This window comes from Mus caroli, unplaced genomic scaffold, assembly GCF_978045245.1.
Source record: "Mus caroli unplaced genomic scaffold, Mus_caroli_1 scaffold_9, whole genome shotgun sequence".
Lineage (NCBI taxonomy): Eukaryota > Metazoa > Chordata > Mammalia > Rodentia > Muridae > Mus > Mus caroli.
In genome coordinates this window covers 72741803-72758037 of record NW_028227264.1, presented here as the reverse complement: position 1 = coordinate 72758037, position 16235 = coordinate 72741803, and the positions used below count along the sequence as shown (strand labels likewise).

Sequence of the window (16235 nt, the reverse complement as noted above, 5' to 3'; positions counted from 1 at the left end):
GGGAAATGACCACTCACAAAAAGATGACTACTACTCTCTTTCTCATATGTAGAAGTTAAAAAACATTGATGTCAACATAAGGACATGGTTTTTATTGAATCTCATACTATGTAATTAATACATGTTAATCAAAAGCAGAATATAATTATTTATTAAGAGGTATACTTTAAATTGAATTAAAATATTTACTTTGATACAATGCTCCCTTTAAACCAACTTTTTAATCAATGCTCCCTTTAAACCAACTTATAAAAATTAAAGTCTCCATCCCCTTTGTTTCATTAATAGCTGTGCTATTGAACTTGATATTTTAAATATTTACTTATAACATATATTTTGTATGTGTGTAGTCATGAGAGATCCACGTCATACCTGTGGAGCTCAGTGGATAACTTGCAGGAGGAGGAGAGGCTCCGCTCCTTTCACTATGCACTATCCAGGGGTCAGACTCTCATTGGCAGGTGCCTTGCTCCACTGAGCCATCTTACTCAAATTGAATCCGTGTTCCCAGACCATGGGCATTCATATTTGGCTCATACTGGGTCATAATAAATTCTTCTCTCTCTCTCTCTCTCTCTCTCTCTCTCTCTCTCTCTCTCTCTCTCTCTTTCTCTCTCTTTCTCTCTCTTTCTTTCACTGATTTTGGAGCAAGAACTTTTACACTCCTAGGCCTAAGGCTGTACCCGTAGCATATTCACAGGTCTCCTGTTGTGTAATGCTGGGCAGCTACATGCATCAGGATGTGGCTGGGAGTACCCTTACATCCAGCCTTGGTAGCTAATAGCAGTTGCTCTATTTTTTTTATCTCTAGATTTATCTACTTTGTCTCCAATGTGAGATCACCACTCAGCCCATAGAGGAAACACTGTTTCTAATGTAGTTGCCAGCACTGGACTTAAGATGGAATGTCAAATGTAATCCACATTCCTTCTTTTATGAAGACGAGTGTTCTTTAAGAAAGAATTGCAATCGAACTTCATAATTTTATTTTGTTTTATATTAAACCTCTCATGATTTCATTCTAGACACTTTTCTTTCTTCCTGTGAGTATGGGCTTTGACAGCAGTCAACCCTGCTTTAATGCTCTATAAAATCTATCATATTTACATTAAATTTATTACAGATCTCTTTAGATTTTCAGTGCCTTAGTCCTATTGCTACATTTTCTTAGAAAATATTACTTTTCACACTTTTAGTATTTATTTACTGTGTTTGGAATTGCCCTTATAACTTTCTTTTGTTTATTCATGATGCAGTGCACAGGTTGGGCTGTTTGATCATCTATGCTAGTGGTGAACTCTTCTGGATGATGTAAGCTTTGCCCATGCATTGCCATCACTCTTAAGGCATAGGTCATACCTTAAGAGTGATGGCAATGCACTTACATGCTCAATAGTTATGCATCTCTTTTGCCTCTTTATTTAACTAAAGGGAACTTGAAGGCAGCAATTTTGATAACTAAATTTCTGTGTCTTGAAATGCTGCTACACTGCCTGGTGTATGATAAGCAGTTAATGAACAACTATCAGATTCAGATACTATTCAGTAGTATTCAGGGACTGGACAGAAGTCAGGACATGTAGAGACCTAAGTATGATATCTACTGGGATAAAGGAAAGGGTATACCAGATGGTGACTACTAGGATCCATTTTCATCTTTCCCATATTTGTTTTAGCAGTGGGCTTATAAGCTCTTAGGTTATATTATTAAAGTTTATTTTTAATTTGTTTATAAAATGTGTTCTTTGAATATGCCTTATAATTATTTGGATTTTTTGATTCACTACTTTGTATATTTATTATGTTAGTATTAAAGAGTATCAATGAAATTGAAATAATATTTATCAGTTAAGGAGGTTATCTATCTATCTATCTATCTATCTGTCTATCTATATATCATTTATCACCTATTTTTCTCTATAATAGATAGATTATTCTAAACAAAAACCCTAGAAAAAGTGAATGAAAAGTTAGACAAGCTGAGTCTTGGCAGTTTATAAAAGGCTTCAGTGGAGTTTCATGGAATCTACTATGTGTTGTTTGTTGTTCTCTTGCTATTGGGATGAGACATGCATGAACTAACAGAAAATGCACATGGCCATAAAACAAAAAGTGATAATTCATCTTTTGTTAAATTTTTGGTTTTGTTGTTGTTGTTGTTTTTTGGAAACAAGGTTTCAAGAGACTTTATTTAAAAAAAAAAAACAATCCTTGGTTTTATTCTCCTGCTGCTGACACAGAGTCTCCTCAGGTTGGCCTTAGCCTCCCATTGCTGATCCAGTGTCCCCTCAGGTCTTCTTCTTGAATACCATTAAATCAACCCTTGGTCTCTCCCTTCTGTTGCCCACCCAGAGTCTTTCCAGGTCTTCCGTGGGGCCCTTTTTCAGGTGTTCCTTCTAAAAATGCTTAAGGTTTCATTGATATAAATCTTTGTATACTGATACAAAATTCTAAATTAATTTTGTTACTATTAGATAGGCTTTGTGCCTATGCAGCTCATTTAAGAATACAAGGCTAAGACCCAGCCCCTCTAATAGTTGATATTACAAACTGTTTAGGATGATTGAGTAATGCAAGTTAATAGTCAGATAATAAAACTCATGGTCATATTAGAATCTAATCTAGTAAATTACAATAAAGTGTTTTCAAGATTATTCATAGAGTAAATAGCTAAAAATAGAATTTAAGAGCTAAGTTACGCTATATAGAGATAGATGGTCTTCAAAAACATCAGAGATCCACAGAATATGGCATTAATGTTACTTCATTAAAAATAGATCTTTTGACAACAAGACATGTGTTCTCCTGACAGTTCCCCTATTCCACTTCAAGGAAGAAATTGAACATCAAGCTTATGTTTTGGGGTGTGGTCATTCATTCTTTCTGAAGGACTTGAATTTATGTTTTGGGGTATAGTCATATTTTTTTGTGTCAAGAGTAAAATACTACTTATTGCTTTTGAGGTCAGAGAAATTTGGGTTGGTATTAACTTTAAGAAGTAATGTGGAAATATTTAAAGATGGATTGCCTTGTTTCTGATGAGCTTTAGAGCATTGTGATGGGAGGTAGCTGGAATTGAGGAGACACTGTTGCAAGTGTTATTCTTTCACTGAGATGATCTCATAAAAGTTAGATATTGAAATATTCCCAACCTTAATCCTAGCACTGAAAAACATTAGACCATACTGCCTTAAACTTTAATGTTGAATTTGTGAAATGAACTCTATAATTGCATAATTTAATTTTCATTCACGTGTTAAATCTATTTATAGAACAGTTGTAAAATTCATATTGAAAGCTATTTTATGAACAATGACTTGATAAAGAAGTCACACAATGAAGAACAACTTCAGTGGATTAGATTCTTGCTTTTATTAATATGATGTGCGATAGAGTTAAAATCCATAGAGTAGCTAATTTTGTAGCAGAGTAAAATCTTTAGACAATTAATTAATTAACCTCAATTTACATAATGGGCTTCTTATTTGCATAGCTAATGGGCTAGGAATTGATTACAGGCCATTAACAGTTATTAATAAGTGGAACAATGTTGGAAATGCATGTGTCTTCATTTTAAACAGAAGGCAAAGGTTAGTCATAAAATGTTAATAGCAATATTCAAATAAGCAAGCACTGAATAAAAGCACACATGCCTTAGGCTCCATGCATTTCTGAGATGTAATTCATGAGTTTGTTAGGCGGTCTCATCACTACATTCCTACCAGGGCATATACAAGCATATACATGGGCACCACATAAGCTTCTATTACTTTCGATTTACACATACACTAGAGGGAAGGGAATAACCTGTATTACATTTATATAGAGAACTTATCATCTTTCTATTCTGAAAATCATAGATAGTCCTTGGAAATGCCAGATCCTGTACTTTGAGCATGCAGTAAATTATTTTTCTTTTAAAGCTATTTGTTTCAATAAAAAATGATAATTAACAATTTTCAAATAACTTTTATCATTTGTTGTGTTTACAGGTGCCTTTCTTTCAGAACATTTTGTCTATGTTTTAGCCAATAAGTTCTATAATACCTTTCTTCTATAGCATTTTTATCTATTTGTTTAGCCAAATAAGTTTATAGTCTAAGGATTCTTCTTCATTTCTCCAAATAATGCTTACAATTTACTACATTTTTATTATATTCATTTAATTCCTTGGGTGTGTGCCTCTGAGGTTTTGTCACAGCAATGAGGAGTCACAGGAAAACTTGCAGAAATCTTCTCAACTATGGGTCCTGAGGATTGACAGCAATTGCTCTTTCCTGCTAAACCACCTCACTGACTCCTTTAAGTATTTTAAAACCCCAAAGGAAGATGCTGGAGAGATGACTTAGGGTAGGAGCACTTGCTGCTCTTGTAGAGGACCCAGTTCTAGTTCCCAGATCTCACACTGTGGCTCACAGGCACCCCTAGCTCCAGTCCTAGAGACTTTGACACCTGGGTTCTCCATGAACATGGTATCACAGACAGACCTTTAGGGAAACACCAGTACACATAAACAATTCTATAATGTTTAAAATCTACTATTTTGAGGCAATTTAAATATGGCAGTGAAGGTTTACCTTTGGGTAGAGTTGAATACCTTTAATTTTAAATATATTATGTGTCCTGAATTTTCAAATGACTTAGATGTATCTTTATGATGAGCTATACAGACACCCACACCAGTTTGATAAGTAAAGTTTGTGGTAAATGAAAGTCTTCTCTGGTGGCAGTCAGTGTCAGGAGATTCACAACCCAATGTGCTTGTATAGATCGTCTCCCATTTTTCTTGCCTTGCCTCTTCCTCAGCACCAGTCTCTCTCTCTCTCTCTCTCTGTGCCTCTGTCTCTGTCTCTCTCTCACTCTCACTCACTTGCTCTCACTCATTCTCTTGCTATCTTGCTCTCTCTCTCTTGCTCTCACTTTCTAACAATTCCTCCACCTCTCTCCCTTTTCCCATTCTAGAAATGTTGATGAATGTCATGCTCCACTATAATGTTGAAATATGGTCTCAAGCTAAAAGGTGAATTAGATCAGAGGTTTTCAACCTCACTAATGCTCTCACCCTTTAATACACTTCTTGTTGTGGTAACCCTCAGCCATAAAATTATTTTTGCTGCTACTTCATAACTGTAAGTTTGTTACTGTTATGTGTTGGGAGCCATTAAGATAACACAATTGTCCTGATCTCTGAATTGGGCCTCTTCCCCTGAGAAGAAAAGGGGGTCAAAAGCGGGCCACTGACACACCCTTCCGAGAACAACCACAGAATGTTCCAGCCCTAAGTTATCGCCCGATGTCCTGACCTCACCCTGATACCACCAAGTTCCTGCTTCCCCGTGTAGCTGCCAAAAGAAAAAAATTTCTATTGCCCCCACTCCCACTGATAAGTACTTTTCCTTTTGCTTGTGCAATTCTATTGCCCCACCCCTCCCACTGATAAGTACCTGTACTTCCCCTTTTGCTTGTGCATTTAAACCTTGGGGCTGGATAATACATTGGGGCCTTGATGAAACTCGGAACATTTCCGTGTCGTTATTCGCACAAGGTTCTCGTCTCTCTCTACCCCCTAATTTGGTTCTTAGGAGAAGGTCCCCTCGAGACCCTGGAATAGCTGGACGTGCTGGATGGGTCAGTTATGAACCACAATGTAAATATCTGATATGCAGGATTTCTGATATACTACCCCTGTAAAAGGCTCATTTAATCTCCAAAGGGGTCTCAGCCCACAGATTGAGAACCACTGTTTTAGATATTTTTTTGCACAATGGGATAAATAAAAAAGCTTTACTGATTTAGTGTATAAAAGTATTACATGTGAGGATTTATTGTCATTCTGGTAACATCTCCCAGTATCTCTATCAGTCCTTTCTACAAACAGACTTCAGCTTGCTCTTCCATGGAAGCGATGTTGCTCTGACAGGTCAAAGAAATATTTCAGCATTCACTATTTCAGCTGCATTGTATTTTTTTATGTACTGATTGTTACTTCATAGCATCATTGAAACTAATTTTTATAAGTGGGGCAGTCATTTTATTATCACATAGAATTTCATGGAAATTAAATGGGATGCTACATGAATATTATCATTAATTACTAATTTAGAAAATATACTTTTATTTAGCTTGCTCTTCCTCTCTCTCTCTCTCTCTCTCTCTCTCTCTCTCTCTCTCTCTCTCTCAATCTCTCTCTCTCCTTCAGGAATTGATTCTTTTCTTCCACCATGGGGGAATCAAACTGAGATCCTGGGATCAAATTCATGTCTAGATCAAACTTTTCCCTTGGTTTTCTTGTAGGCACTGCTTAGTATCATCCATCCATTGCAGTATTGTTAGCCACACACTCAGCCTTTCAAAGGGAGATGCGAACATTTACTAATGAAATTGTCCAAGTGAAGATAGCAGTAACAGTATTTTATAGAGCATCTGCAGATAGTATGTTATTGCCTCATCCCCAGTTGCACTATGCGATTTGCTAAGATGGGTGGGTATTCTTCTCCAGCAACCAAAGAGGTTCCCACAGTCTCAAAGGAAAGCTCCATTTTTTAGTATGTATTTCATTCTCAAGACAGCAAAAACACCATGAAATACTGTCAAACTTTTAAGCAATGTAACTTACTTTTTGAAGGGACTCGGAGATTGGCAAGGACCACTTCCAGAGAATCTGCTTGTACCCGGAGCACATAGCTGGTCCTTGTCTCGTAATCCAACGGTGAATTCACATAGATGACCCCAGTGACATTGTTGATTCCAAACTTGTCTGGAATCCAGCATACAACTCATTAGATTCTTCACATGGTAAGGAGCTATTCTCTTTAAAAGCTATTATGGTTTCCAAAGCACCAGAATCATCCAGAAGAATAGTCAAGCTTAAAGGAGAAAGGATTTCAGTATCTGGAAGTATATTACTGATACTGGGATTATCCAGATGATGCGTTCTCTGAATGGCATGTTTTGTTAGTTTTGGCTGAGTGTTATTTGAGACTCTGCTGGGTGTAGCTGGTGACCTTCCTGTCACTATGGTTTTAGATGGTTGTACTTTAGAAGGAGTCTTCTTTTACAGAAGCCCATTGCATTATGCTTAGCCGGGTATTTGGCTTTAACCCTCTACCACACATGTCTAATCCTGTAGTTTTAGTGCTTGGCTAAGAACATCGAAGATCATGTTTGTAATTTAGCTTCTAGGTCACTTTTACAAAGTGCTTTATGATTATGGGTATTTAGAAATCTCTGCCCTTGTCTTTCTGTTTTTTAAGCTGGTATGTAAGATTTTTAAATGGAAGGAAAGACACATGTTTATTTGTATGACATCCCACCTCTTCCTTCCCCATATCCTCCCTCACCAGTCTCTGTAATAATAATAACCATTCCTTGATATATTCTATATACACACCTAACAGTTATTATTCACATGCATGCTTAACAGGTATTTCTAATCTGTTGATGATCTGTTTAATTCTAAGATCATAAAGAACATGCTTGTTTCTTGTTTCCATATTCCTAGCACCTGGGAGACTCATTATCACATAACTGGCCTTTGTTTGATGAATGAGTAAATGGATAAACTATACAAAATGCTTCACACTGTGGTGGAAGCAGTTGATAAATGCAGACTTGTTACTACCTTCAAGCCCAAGGACAGGGCAAGCATCAGAACAGGTTGAAAACTTACAGCTTTTTTTTTTTTTTAAACATTTGAGAGCAGTGGGGAAAGAAGGTTCCATTTCTTTCAGGAAGGAGGTGAAGCAGTGGAGGAAAAGAAAAGAGGGTCAATAAATGGCCAGTCAGTGAATGCTTCCCAGAGGGGCACCCATTGTAGTGAGAGGTGTCAGTGAGTGCTTTCCAGAGGGGCAGTCACTGTAGTGAGAGGTGCTCACAGAAACACTCTAGTCTCAGGACTGTTATTTCAGACTGCCAAGTAGCATGCAAGTTCACTTTTAAATTAAATACTCAAACTAATATATAAAATATCAATTAAACATTCTCAGCCACCCATATTATCCCAGTCTGCCCAGGGTCTCAGAGGACAGCAGCTGAAATGTGGAAGCAGAGAGTTGGGGATGATATTGTTCCTAGAATCCAGCAAATGACTACTGTTGAGAAAGCAGCTGGAAGACAAAACTCAAGATTCCCATTAATTGATTTTGTCTGTTTGGGCTGTTGTATGATATAGCATGTATGCTTGTCAGTGCTGGCAAGTCTCTTTTGACATTTATACTTATGTAAGATCTTACAACTCCCTTGGGATTGGTCTGATGTGGGGTAAGACTTGTTAAAAGGAGAGTCTAGAAAATTACTATCTTTTGCAGTCAAAAGAACAACTCATTCATTTTGAAGAAATGTCACAAAAATATCACCAACAAAAGGAAGATAAAAGCTTCTATAATTGAATATTAACCATCCATCAGGGCACACAATGGCTTTAACTAACACCACAGAACTATTAATCAAGTCATCAATTATGTTGAAGATGGTAAGAATGGCATCAGGATAGAGGAAATAATAGTTCAATCAAGAATTCATCTGGTTCTACATTTATTGGTTTTTGGAGAAAACAAAGGCAAAACTCGCTACCTACCTTCCTCATTTCCTGCTACAATGGAGTACACGATGCTCTGATTGATGGCAGCAGCAGAAATGACACCAACTACAGTCCCTCTGGCCGCAAGCTCACTTACAGGAGGAGGTCTGCGGGGTTAAAAGGGGTGTTCATTTTCTTCCTTTGTTTGTTTCCTTTTTCCTTCCTTCCTTCTTTACTTCTCTCCTTCTTTCCTTCCTTTCTCCCTTCCTCTGTTCCTTCCTTCCTTATTTCTGTCCCTCCCTTCCTTTCCTTTCTTTCCTTCCTTCATTCCTCCTACCTCCCCCACCATCCTTCCCTCCTTTCCTTCCTTCCCTCCTTCCTTCTTCCCTTAGCTCTGTCCCTCCTTCTTTCCTTCTCACTTTCCTTCTTTTGTTCCTTTTTTTCCTCAGCTCTGTCCCTCCTTCCTTCCCTCCCTTCCTTTCCTTTCTTCATTCCTCCCACCACCCCTCCCTCTCACCTTAGCTCCCTTCCTCCTTTCCTTCCTTCCTTTTCCTTCTTCCTTTCTTCCTTCCTTTTTTCCTTCCTTGTTTTGTTCCTTTCTTATTTCTCTTCTTCCCTCCCTTCATTCCTTCCTCTCTTCCTCCCTCCCTTCCTTCCTTTCCTCCCTGCTTCCTTTTCTTCCTTCCTATCTATTTCAGTGCAACATTTACTTTTAAGAATGAAATTGGAAATACATAGCATCTACCCAAAAATCCAATGAAAAACAGTAATCCTTTTATAGATTTTTAGACCACTTTCTTCTACTTTTTCACTTCCTAAAGCAGCCCATACAAATTATCTCATAGCAGACTCATTACATTGGTTACATTAACAGGTTTCTACTTCAATGGTCTTTGACAGCTGGATGTTATAAATGACAGTTCTATTTCTAACATTTAGAAGGTCCTTTGTATATGTGGATAGATTGAAGACTTGTTGATCTCTTGTAATCAGTGTTTCTTGACATGGTCTGATTTGTTTGGGCATTTATTGCATAGTATGTGCATATGTGTGTATAAGTGTTCATAGGTTCATGCACCATTAATTCCTTACCAGAATAACATGACAGTCACCTAAGAGATCGAGTAACATAACGGGTAAGGTAACTCCATGCAGTAGATACTCTTGACTATACCCTTTGCTGGATAGAATGACATTATGGAGTAGACCATATGGCAGGAAGTTGAAGGTTACGTTTTCACTACAGCCAATAGAACTGATTGACAATATTCCTCCTTGGACTGAATGATACCAGCTACCATGGGGAATTCTTAACATGACAAAAATCCAAAAGTGATGTTTAAGCATCAGCCTGCAATGAACCTAAGCCTCAAGATCTAATACTTTCAAATCTTAACATAATACATCTAAATATTCTTGAGGTTTGAAGTGTATCCAAGCACACATGTTCACTGGAGGTTTATGCGAGCCTCAGAAGAGACTATATCCCTAGTCAACATTTGTACTAAACATTTTGAGAGGGCATAAAATGAGCCATAGCTGGTCCATATCTGGAATGAGTATCCTGGCAGTAACATCAGGAATGGGGTTTACACGCAAAAAGAACATCCTGTGTTCATTTTTGCTACTTTAACTGAATAATCAGGATAGAAATAATTAATACATGAAAAAAATCAACGATGTGATTTATAATGGAATTTATATCCTATGCATGCCAATAATGCATTTAAACTTCTCCTTGGTAGTAAATGTGTAAAACTAATTTACTTCTAGACAAATATCAGCTCATTAACCTTTGCCTTAACTGTTTTAGCAGCACACGTTTCTCTCCCAGAACAAACACTGCCATAAAAATTTAATTTTCTCCTCCTAGAATTAAGTGGACTCCATGATAAGTGAACATTAGATTAAACATTTTCAATTCTTCTCTGTTTATTTGCAGACATGCCCATCTTATTATTGTTCTATGCTCTGGAAAAATATCTGTTATCTTTTGACAAATTACATTCTCTCTCTGCAGTGAGATATAGTTTGAATATGAAGTGCATTTACTACAAATTAGTAGGAAGGAAGTCCCATAGGCATTGCCATAGATTTATAATCAGTTTGAATGAGGTGGGTATAAGCCACCATGAAGATGGATGGAGGTAAAACTGTAGACAATATAAAACTGAGATATTGTAGTAGATTGACGGACTTCATGAATGCGAGAAGTGTGAAATGAAAGTGTGAATTGTATGCATTTTTAACTTTTGACAACTAATGGGAATTTGTTAATAGCATCTGGTGAGTAAATTTGATTTATGGGTGAACACATATTTTTTAAAAAGTTTTTTTCAAGTTTCACTCTGTGACTAATATTTTATGGTGAATCCTTTTCTCTTTTCCTTCTATTAAATATAATTAAAATGCACTGCTTAATTTCAGAAGCAATTAATTACAGGAAAAAAAGAAAAGATTCCTTAGAAAACTTAGCTCAAACAAATCTTCCACTATTAACTCATACACCTGAAATTCTTCTTATAATATACATTACTAGACATCCTTAAATTTATTTTTAAAAATAGTATATGGATCATAATCTAGTTAGTGTAGAATTCTCTGTGGCTCAGGCTGCCCTTAGACTTGATGTAATCTTCATACCTCTGTGTTTTTCTGTGCTGGGATTACAGGCATGCATCACTGTGCTTGGTTTGATTTTTTTTTTAAGTTTTAAATGTTTTTCAAGAATTTAATGCAATATATTTTATTCATACTTACCCCCAGCCCCTCTGAGATCCATTCTGATCTCTCTACCAAACTCTGCCTCCATCCTTCCACTTTTACATCCCATCAAGTCCAATTTGTGCTACTTGCATATGCTTGACTGTGTGGCCAACTATTAGAGCATGGCCAACCTACCAGGGATCACACCCTTAAGGAAAACTGACTCTCTTTCAGCAACCATCAATTGCCATTCCTTAGCCATATGAAAGCTAGCTCCCAGATTGGTCCCAGCATGATTTCTCTGTGTTCTATGACTCAAGGATGTAATATCTTTAGCTACAGGGTCTCACCCTCCTCCTGCATGGTAAACAAGAGCAATGCCAATGGCCTGCAATATTTGGGGGTCTATTGTACTCCCTTGAAGAATAACTCAAAGAGTGATAACCCATTCCTGATATTGGAATTATTCATTGGCGTGGGGTGTCTAATTGAGCCATTATTCCCCTGTTATAGGGTAACTACATTTAAACTCCTCTTATCCATGTGGATGTAGGCATAATTTATAGTTGCAGATTTAATTATGGCTTTTTCAAAAGGTTTCTAGTGTTAGTTATCCCTCCTCTTCATCCTGACTATACTCGGTCTTCTCACCCTCATCCCCACTTAACCCTACTATTTCTGTTTTCCCTTTATAGCATATGCCCTCCCTTGAAAGGCTTCTCTTATCATGGCCCCTTAGCAATCCATGACCCCTGTGGGTATTCAAAATTAAACACACATATCTGAAGATCAATGCTAACATTCACAAATTATAAAAAACAAAACAAAAAAACAAAAATGAAAAACCAAAAAAACCCAAAACAAAATGTGGGTCTGGGTTATTTTGCTCAGAATGTTTCTAGTTTCACCCGTTTGCCTAAGGACTTCATAGTTTTGCTTTTCTTAACGCTGAAGAATATTCTATTGTGTATTTTTTTTTTTTTGCCAAAAAAGGCAATTAAAAAATTGAAACACTATTTAACATGGAAAGTGGGGTGGAAGGCATTGATATGGTCACTCCCCAGCTGCTAGGAGGGCTACTAACACTGCACTCTCATGACGTGTGTGAGAGTGAGCTCTGTCTTAGACTCAAGCAGACCACAGTGCCGTCCAGCACAGACTGCAGGGTGGTGTTGCTGTATTTACATGGCTGCTTCTGCTGTTAGCACAGTCAGGACAGCTGCTGTCCTAGGCCATGGAAAAACTCTCCTTTAGGGTGATCTCAAAAATCCCCTATTTTTTTCTGTTCCTTCTCTCCTTCTGAACCTCCAGTTGTATAAAATGCCTATGACATTTCCCAGAACGTCATAAAGCTATAAGTAGAATGTTATGCAATATCATCTTTCTTCTCACACATGTACCTTACTTTCCCAAGTAGGTGCATAATATATTATATTTCATTGCTTATTGGATAGTGCTTCATTACATGAATATATCAAAACAGCACTGGGATTTACTCAGATAAAAATCGATCAAAATAACTCTAAACTTACTGTTTCAAACAAATCTTTGTAACTAAAGACTGAACTAGAAAGATTACCAGCTTTATAATAACTTAGATGCAAGAAATATACAACATAATTTTTCTTAGTGTCACAAATTAAAGTTTGTTTAATTATTTTGGAAAATACGTAGCAGTATAATTTTTTTCAATTAAACGTTTTAAAATATCTGAGTCATCTAGATAATAACTATACTAGAATAACATAATTTGTGGTATCCAAATGTTAGATCCTATTTTTACAGTATAAATAGAGATGAAACAATTATTTCATTGTTTTATATTTGGGTTCAAGAAGTACCAATAAAAGTAAATGTTATGCATGCTGAACAAAGCTTCTAATTATTTTAAATGCTGTGCAGTTTAGGGCTTGAAAGTGTTTGTAAATAGATGTTATAAAAGTTCAGTGGTTCCAATCTGGCTCTATTGCTTGCCTTCTACACAGAGACAAATCTAATTTATTTTGTCATGTTGGAATTCAATATATTTGCAAATCAGTACCAATTAAGGAACCATTTTTATATCTGCTATGAGAAAATTTAATGAAAATGAGAAGAAATAAACAGCCACTAGAACTCCTATTAGGTGTAACCTTGTGGTAATTGTGCCAGGGTGACCTAATTCTACACATTTAACTAAGAAAAATGGTGCCAAGACAAGAAGCTATAGAGACACCAGCATCCCATGATTCTCAGGGTGAATTATAAATAAAAAAGGAGTAAAGAACCAAGTGGGCAGAAGCCCTTCACAAGAGGTTCAGCTCTGTTCACATTCACAAGGCACCTTCAGCTTGAAGATGTGAGACGACGAATCCAAGGGATTTCTCAAATTATCGTCAAAGTAAGAATGTCATTTATGATAACTATATGTGTTTTCATTTTGTTTCATGAGAATATTCTCATTAATGGGGTTTATCTGAATCTCTCCTAGCCATTGGTTCTCAAAGTTCAACTCTAAGTGAAAAGTTAATTATATCAGTATTCTCATTTCCTGACACATACTCCAGAGTTGTTTGTGGTCCAGGAGGTGAGGCTCTGGAACCACTTTGGGAAAGGTTTTCAGGCATGGAGTGTGAAAAACATTGGACCTTTCTTCCTGGTACCTCTGTTTCCCTCCCTCTCCCTCTCTGGTTAACATTATTTGGTTCTTCATCCACAAAGATGTCAGAATTAAGCAATGTATGCTTCTTCTTAGCTCTAGGAGACCTTCGGTTCTGATGTTATGAGGTTTTCATACAGAAAAATTGCTTATGGCCTTCATATTATTAATATTTTAAAGAGTCAATAAAATGAGACATTATTATTTAATATTTTTGTTAGATATACTAAGAGGCACTAATTTCCTTATTCCTAGCACATAGGAGATACTCCATATATTTTTACATATTATTGACATCACAATCTTTTTAAGGCATTTTTATTTACATTTCAAATGCTATCCCTAAAGCCCCCTATACCCTCCCCATTGCTCTGTTCCCCAACCCACCCACTTCTGCTTCCTGGCCCTAGCATTTCCCTGTATTGGGACAATTAATCTTTGCAATACCAAGAGCCTCTCCTTTCATTGATGGCAGACTAGGCCAACCTCTGCTACATATGCAACTAGAGACACAGCTCTGGGGGGTTAGTTCATATTGTTGTTCTTCCTATAGGGTTGCAGACTCCTTTAGCTCCTTGGATACTTTCTCTAGCTCCTTGATTAGGGGCCCTGTGTTCCATCCAATAGATGACTGTGAGCATCCACTTCTGTATTTGCCAGACATTGGCATAGCCTCACTAGAGAGAGCTATGTCAGGGTCCTGTCAGCAAAATCATTCTGGCATATGCAATAATGTCTGGGTTTGGTGGTTTTATATGGGATGGATCCCCAGGTGGGGCAGTCTCTGGATGGTCCAATCTTATAAGTCACATTTAGTGAAAAATTTGCTTAAATACATAGTCATGTGAGTTTGTCTTGTACATACTAGGAACACACACACACACACATACAGACTAAGTATGTCTAGCAAGCTGATGTTATAAAATATTTTATGTGTTCTCTGATTTTCTATTTCACACCTATATAAAGATCATATTTTCCTCTTTTCTTATTTTCACCACCCATAGATAATTTTTGCCTCCACTCATTAATACAACTGTTAGAGGATGAGGGCAATATGCCTAGAAGTTGACACAAAAATTTAAAAAGAATAAGAAGGAAATCATTTAGCATTCACACACATTATTCTATATTGAGTCATGTAGTGCTTACATGTATTGTGTGCCTGTAAGTGACTACAATAATCTGAATCAAAGACTGAAGATACAGTTGGTCCCACACCTTGGTAGTGACAGGCTTGCCTAATAAATAGACAATTACTTGGGAAATTATGGAAGACTCAGAAAAATGTATCCCTTTAGACTCTAGTTAGATATTCACAAGCAAATGAGAATCACTTATATATCTCTGGGTCCTAAATATTTTCATTGTGACAGAACTGAAACAGGGACTCTGTCTCTTGATGTAGAGTTAGGCCAAAAGGCCTGGAACAGAATCACTCAAAAAAAAAAAAAAAAAAAAGAGAAAGAAAGAAAGGAAGAAAGAAGGAAATGCAGTTGACAGTTGTTCATATAATTGACAATGATCTCTAACAAATCGTTTTTATTATTTTGCCCAACAGAGGAAGGTAGGGCATGCGATAGACAGGGTCTAATGCCTTGGACATTATGGAATGTATACACGCATCAAAAGATATCAAAACAGATCATACATATTCTTAATCTTACGGGTCAGTAGAAAAATTGGTTCTTTTTTTTTCCTGTCCATCCCACAGAGAAGGGGCTGCTTTGCTCCCCAGTTACTGGGCTTGATTCCTGATGTACATGTTTGCTTAGGGTGTGCAAGTATGTTAAGCTTGGGGTGATGTCATACAACTTTGCATCTAACATTGAAGAAGTACTGAGGCTTCTGGTTTGCCTCATGGTCGAATATGAAATCGTTTGATACAGATTTATCAAGGACAGAAGGCAATGTGAGGAGAAATGTCCAGGTAGCCTCTAAAAACTCAGTCCTATATGGCAGCAAAGTACATGAATGGAGAAAATCTTAAAGTTCCCCAGTTTAACTAAACTTAAGGAAATTTCTTTCTAGAAAATGTGACATTGTAAATTGTGACATTTAAAAATCTTTAAGAGAAACGCTTTTTGCAAGATTTACAATTCAAGACATTGAAATTGCTACTGATCAGGGGGATATGCTTTGACACAATGTCATTAGAGAAACATGTATCTATTTTGTTATTGGTCCCATCCCTGGCTATTCTGTTTTATGGGTGCCCTGCTTCTCATTGTAAAGCTACTTTTACTAGCAAACAGGGGCAGACCTTTCCAGCACAACTCTTAATCAAATTCACTTTTCTAGGCAACATGGAGCTTAGACTGAGCTCTGGACCCCTTCATTATTACGGCAGCATGTTATTTTTTCTGTGATTAA

The 16235-nt window shown here is 36.9% G+C and overlaps 1 protein-coding gene across 3 annotated transcripts in view; it reads right to left on the bottom strand.

The window, feature by feature from the left end:
• The window catches only part of Pcdh15 (protocadherin related 15), a 933441-nt gene that overhangs the window by 129019 nt on the left and 788187 nt on the right, over positions 1–16235 (bottom strand). For all 3 annotated transcript variants that reach the window (XM_085842876.1, XM_085842877.1, XM_085842878.1), the window contains 2 exons: positions 8576–8685; positions 6617–6757 (listed from right to left, as the gene is read on the bottom strand). In XM_085842876.1, the coding sequence (XP_085699002.1) occupies positions 6617–6757; positions 8576–8685 (251 nt within the window). The remainder of the gene's footprint in view (positions 1–6616; positions 6758–8575; positions 8686–16235) is intronic.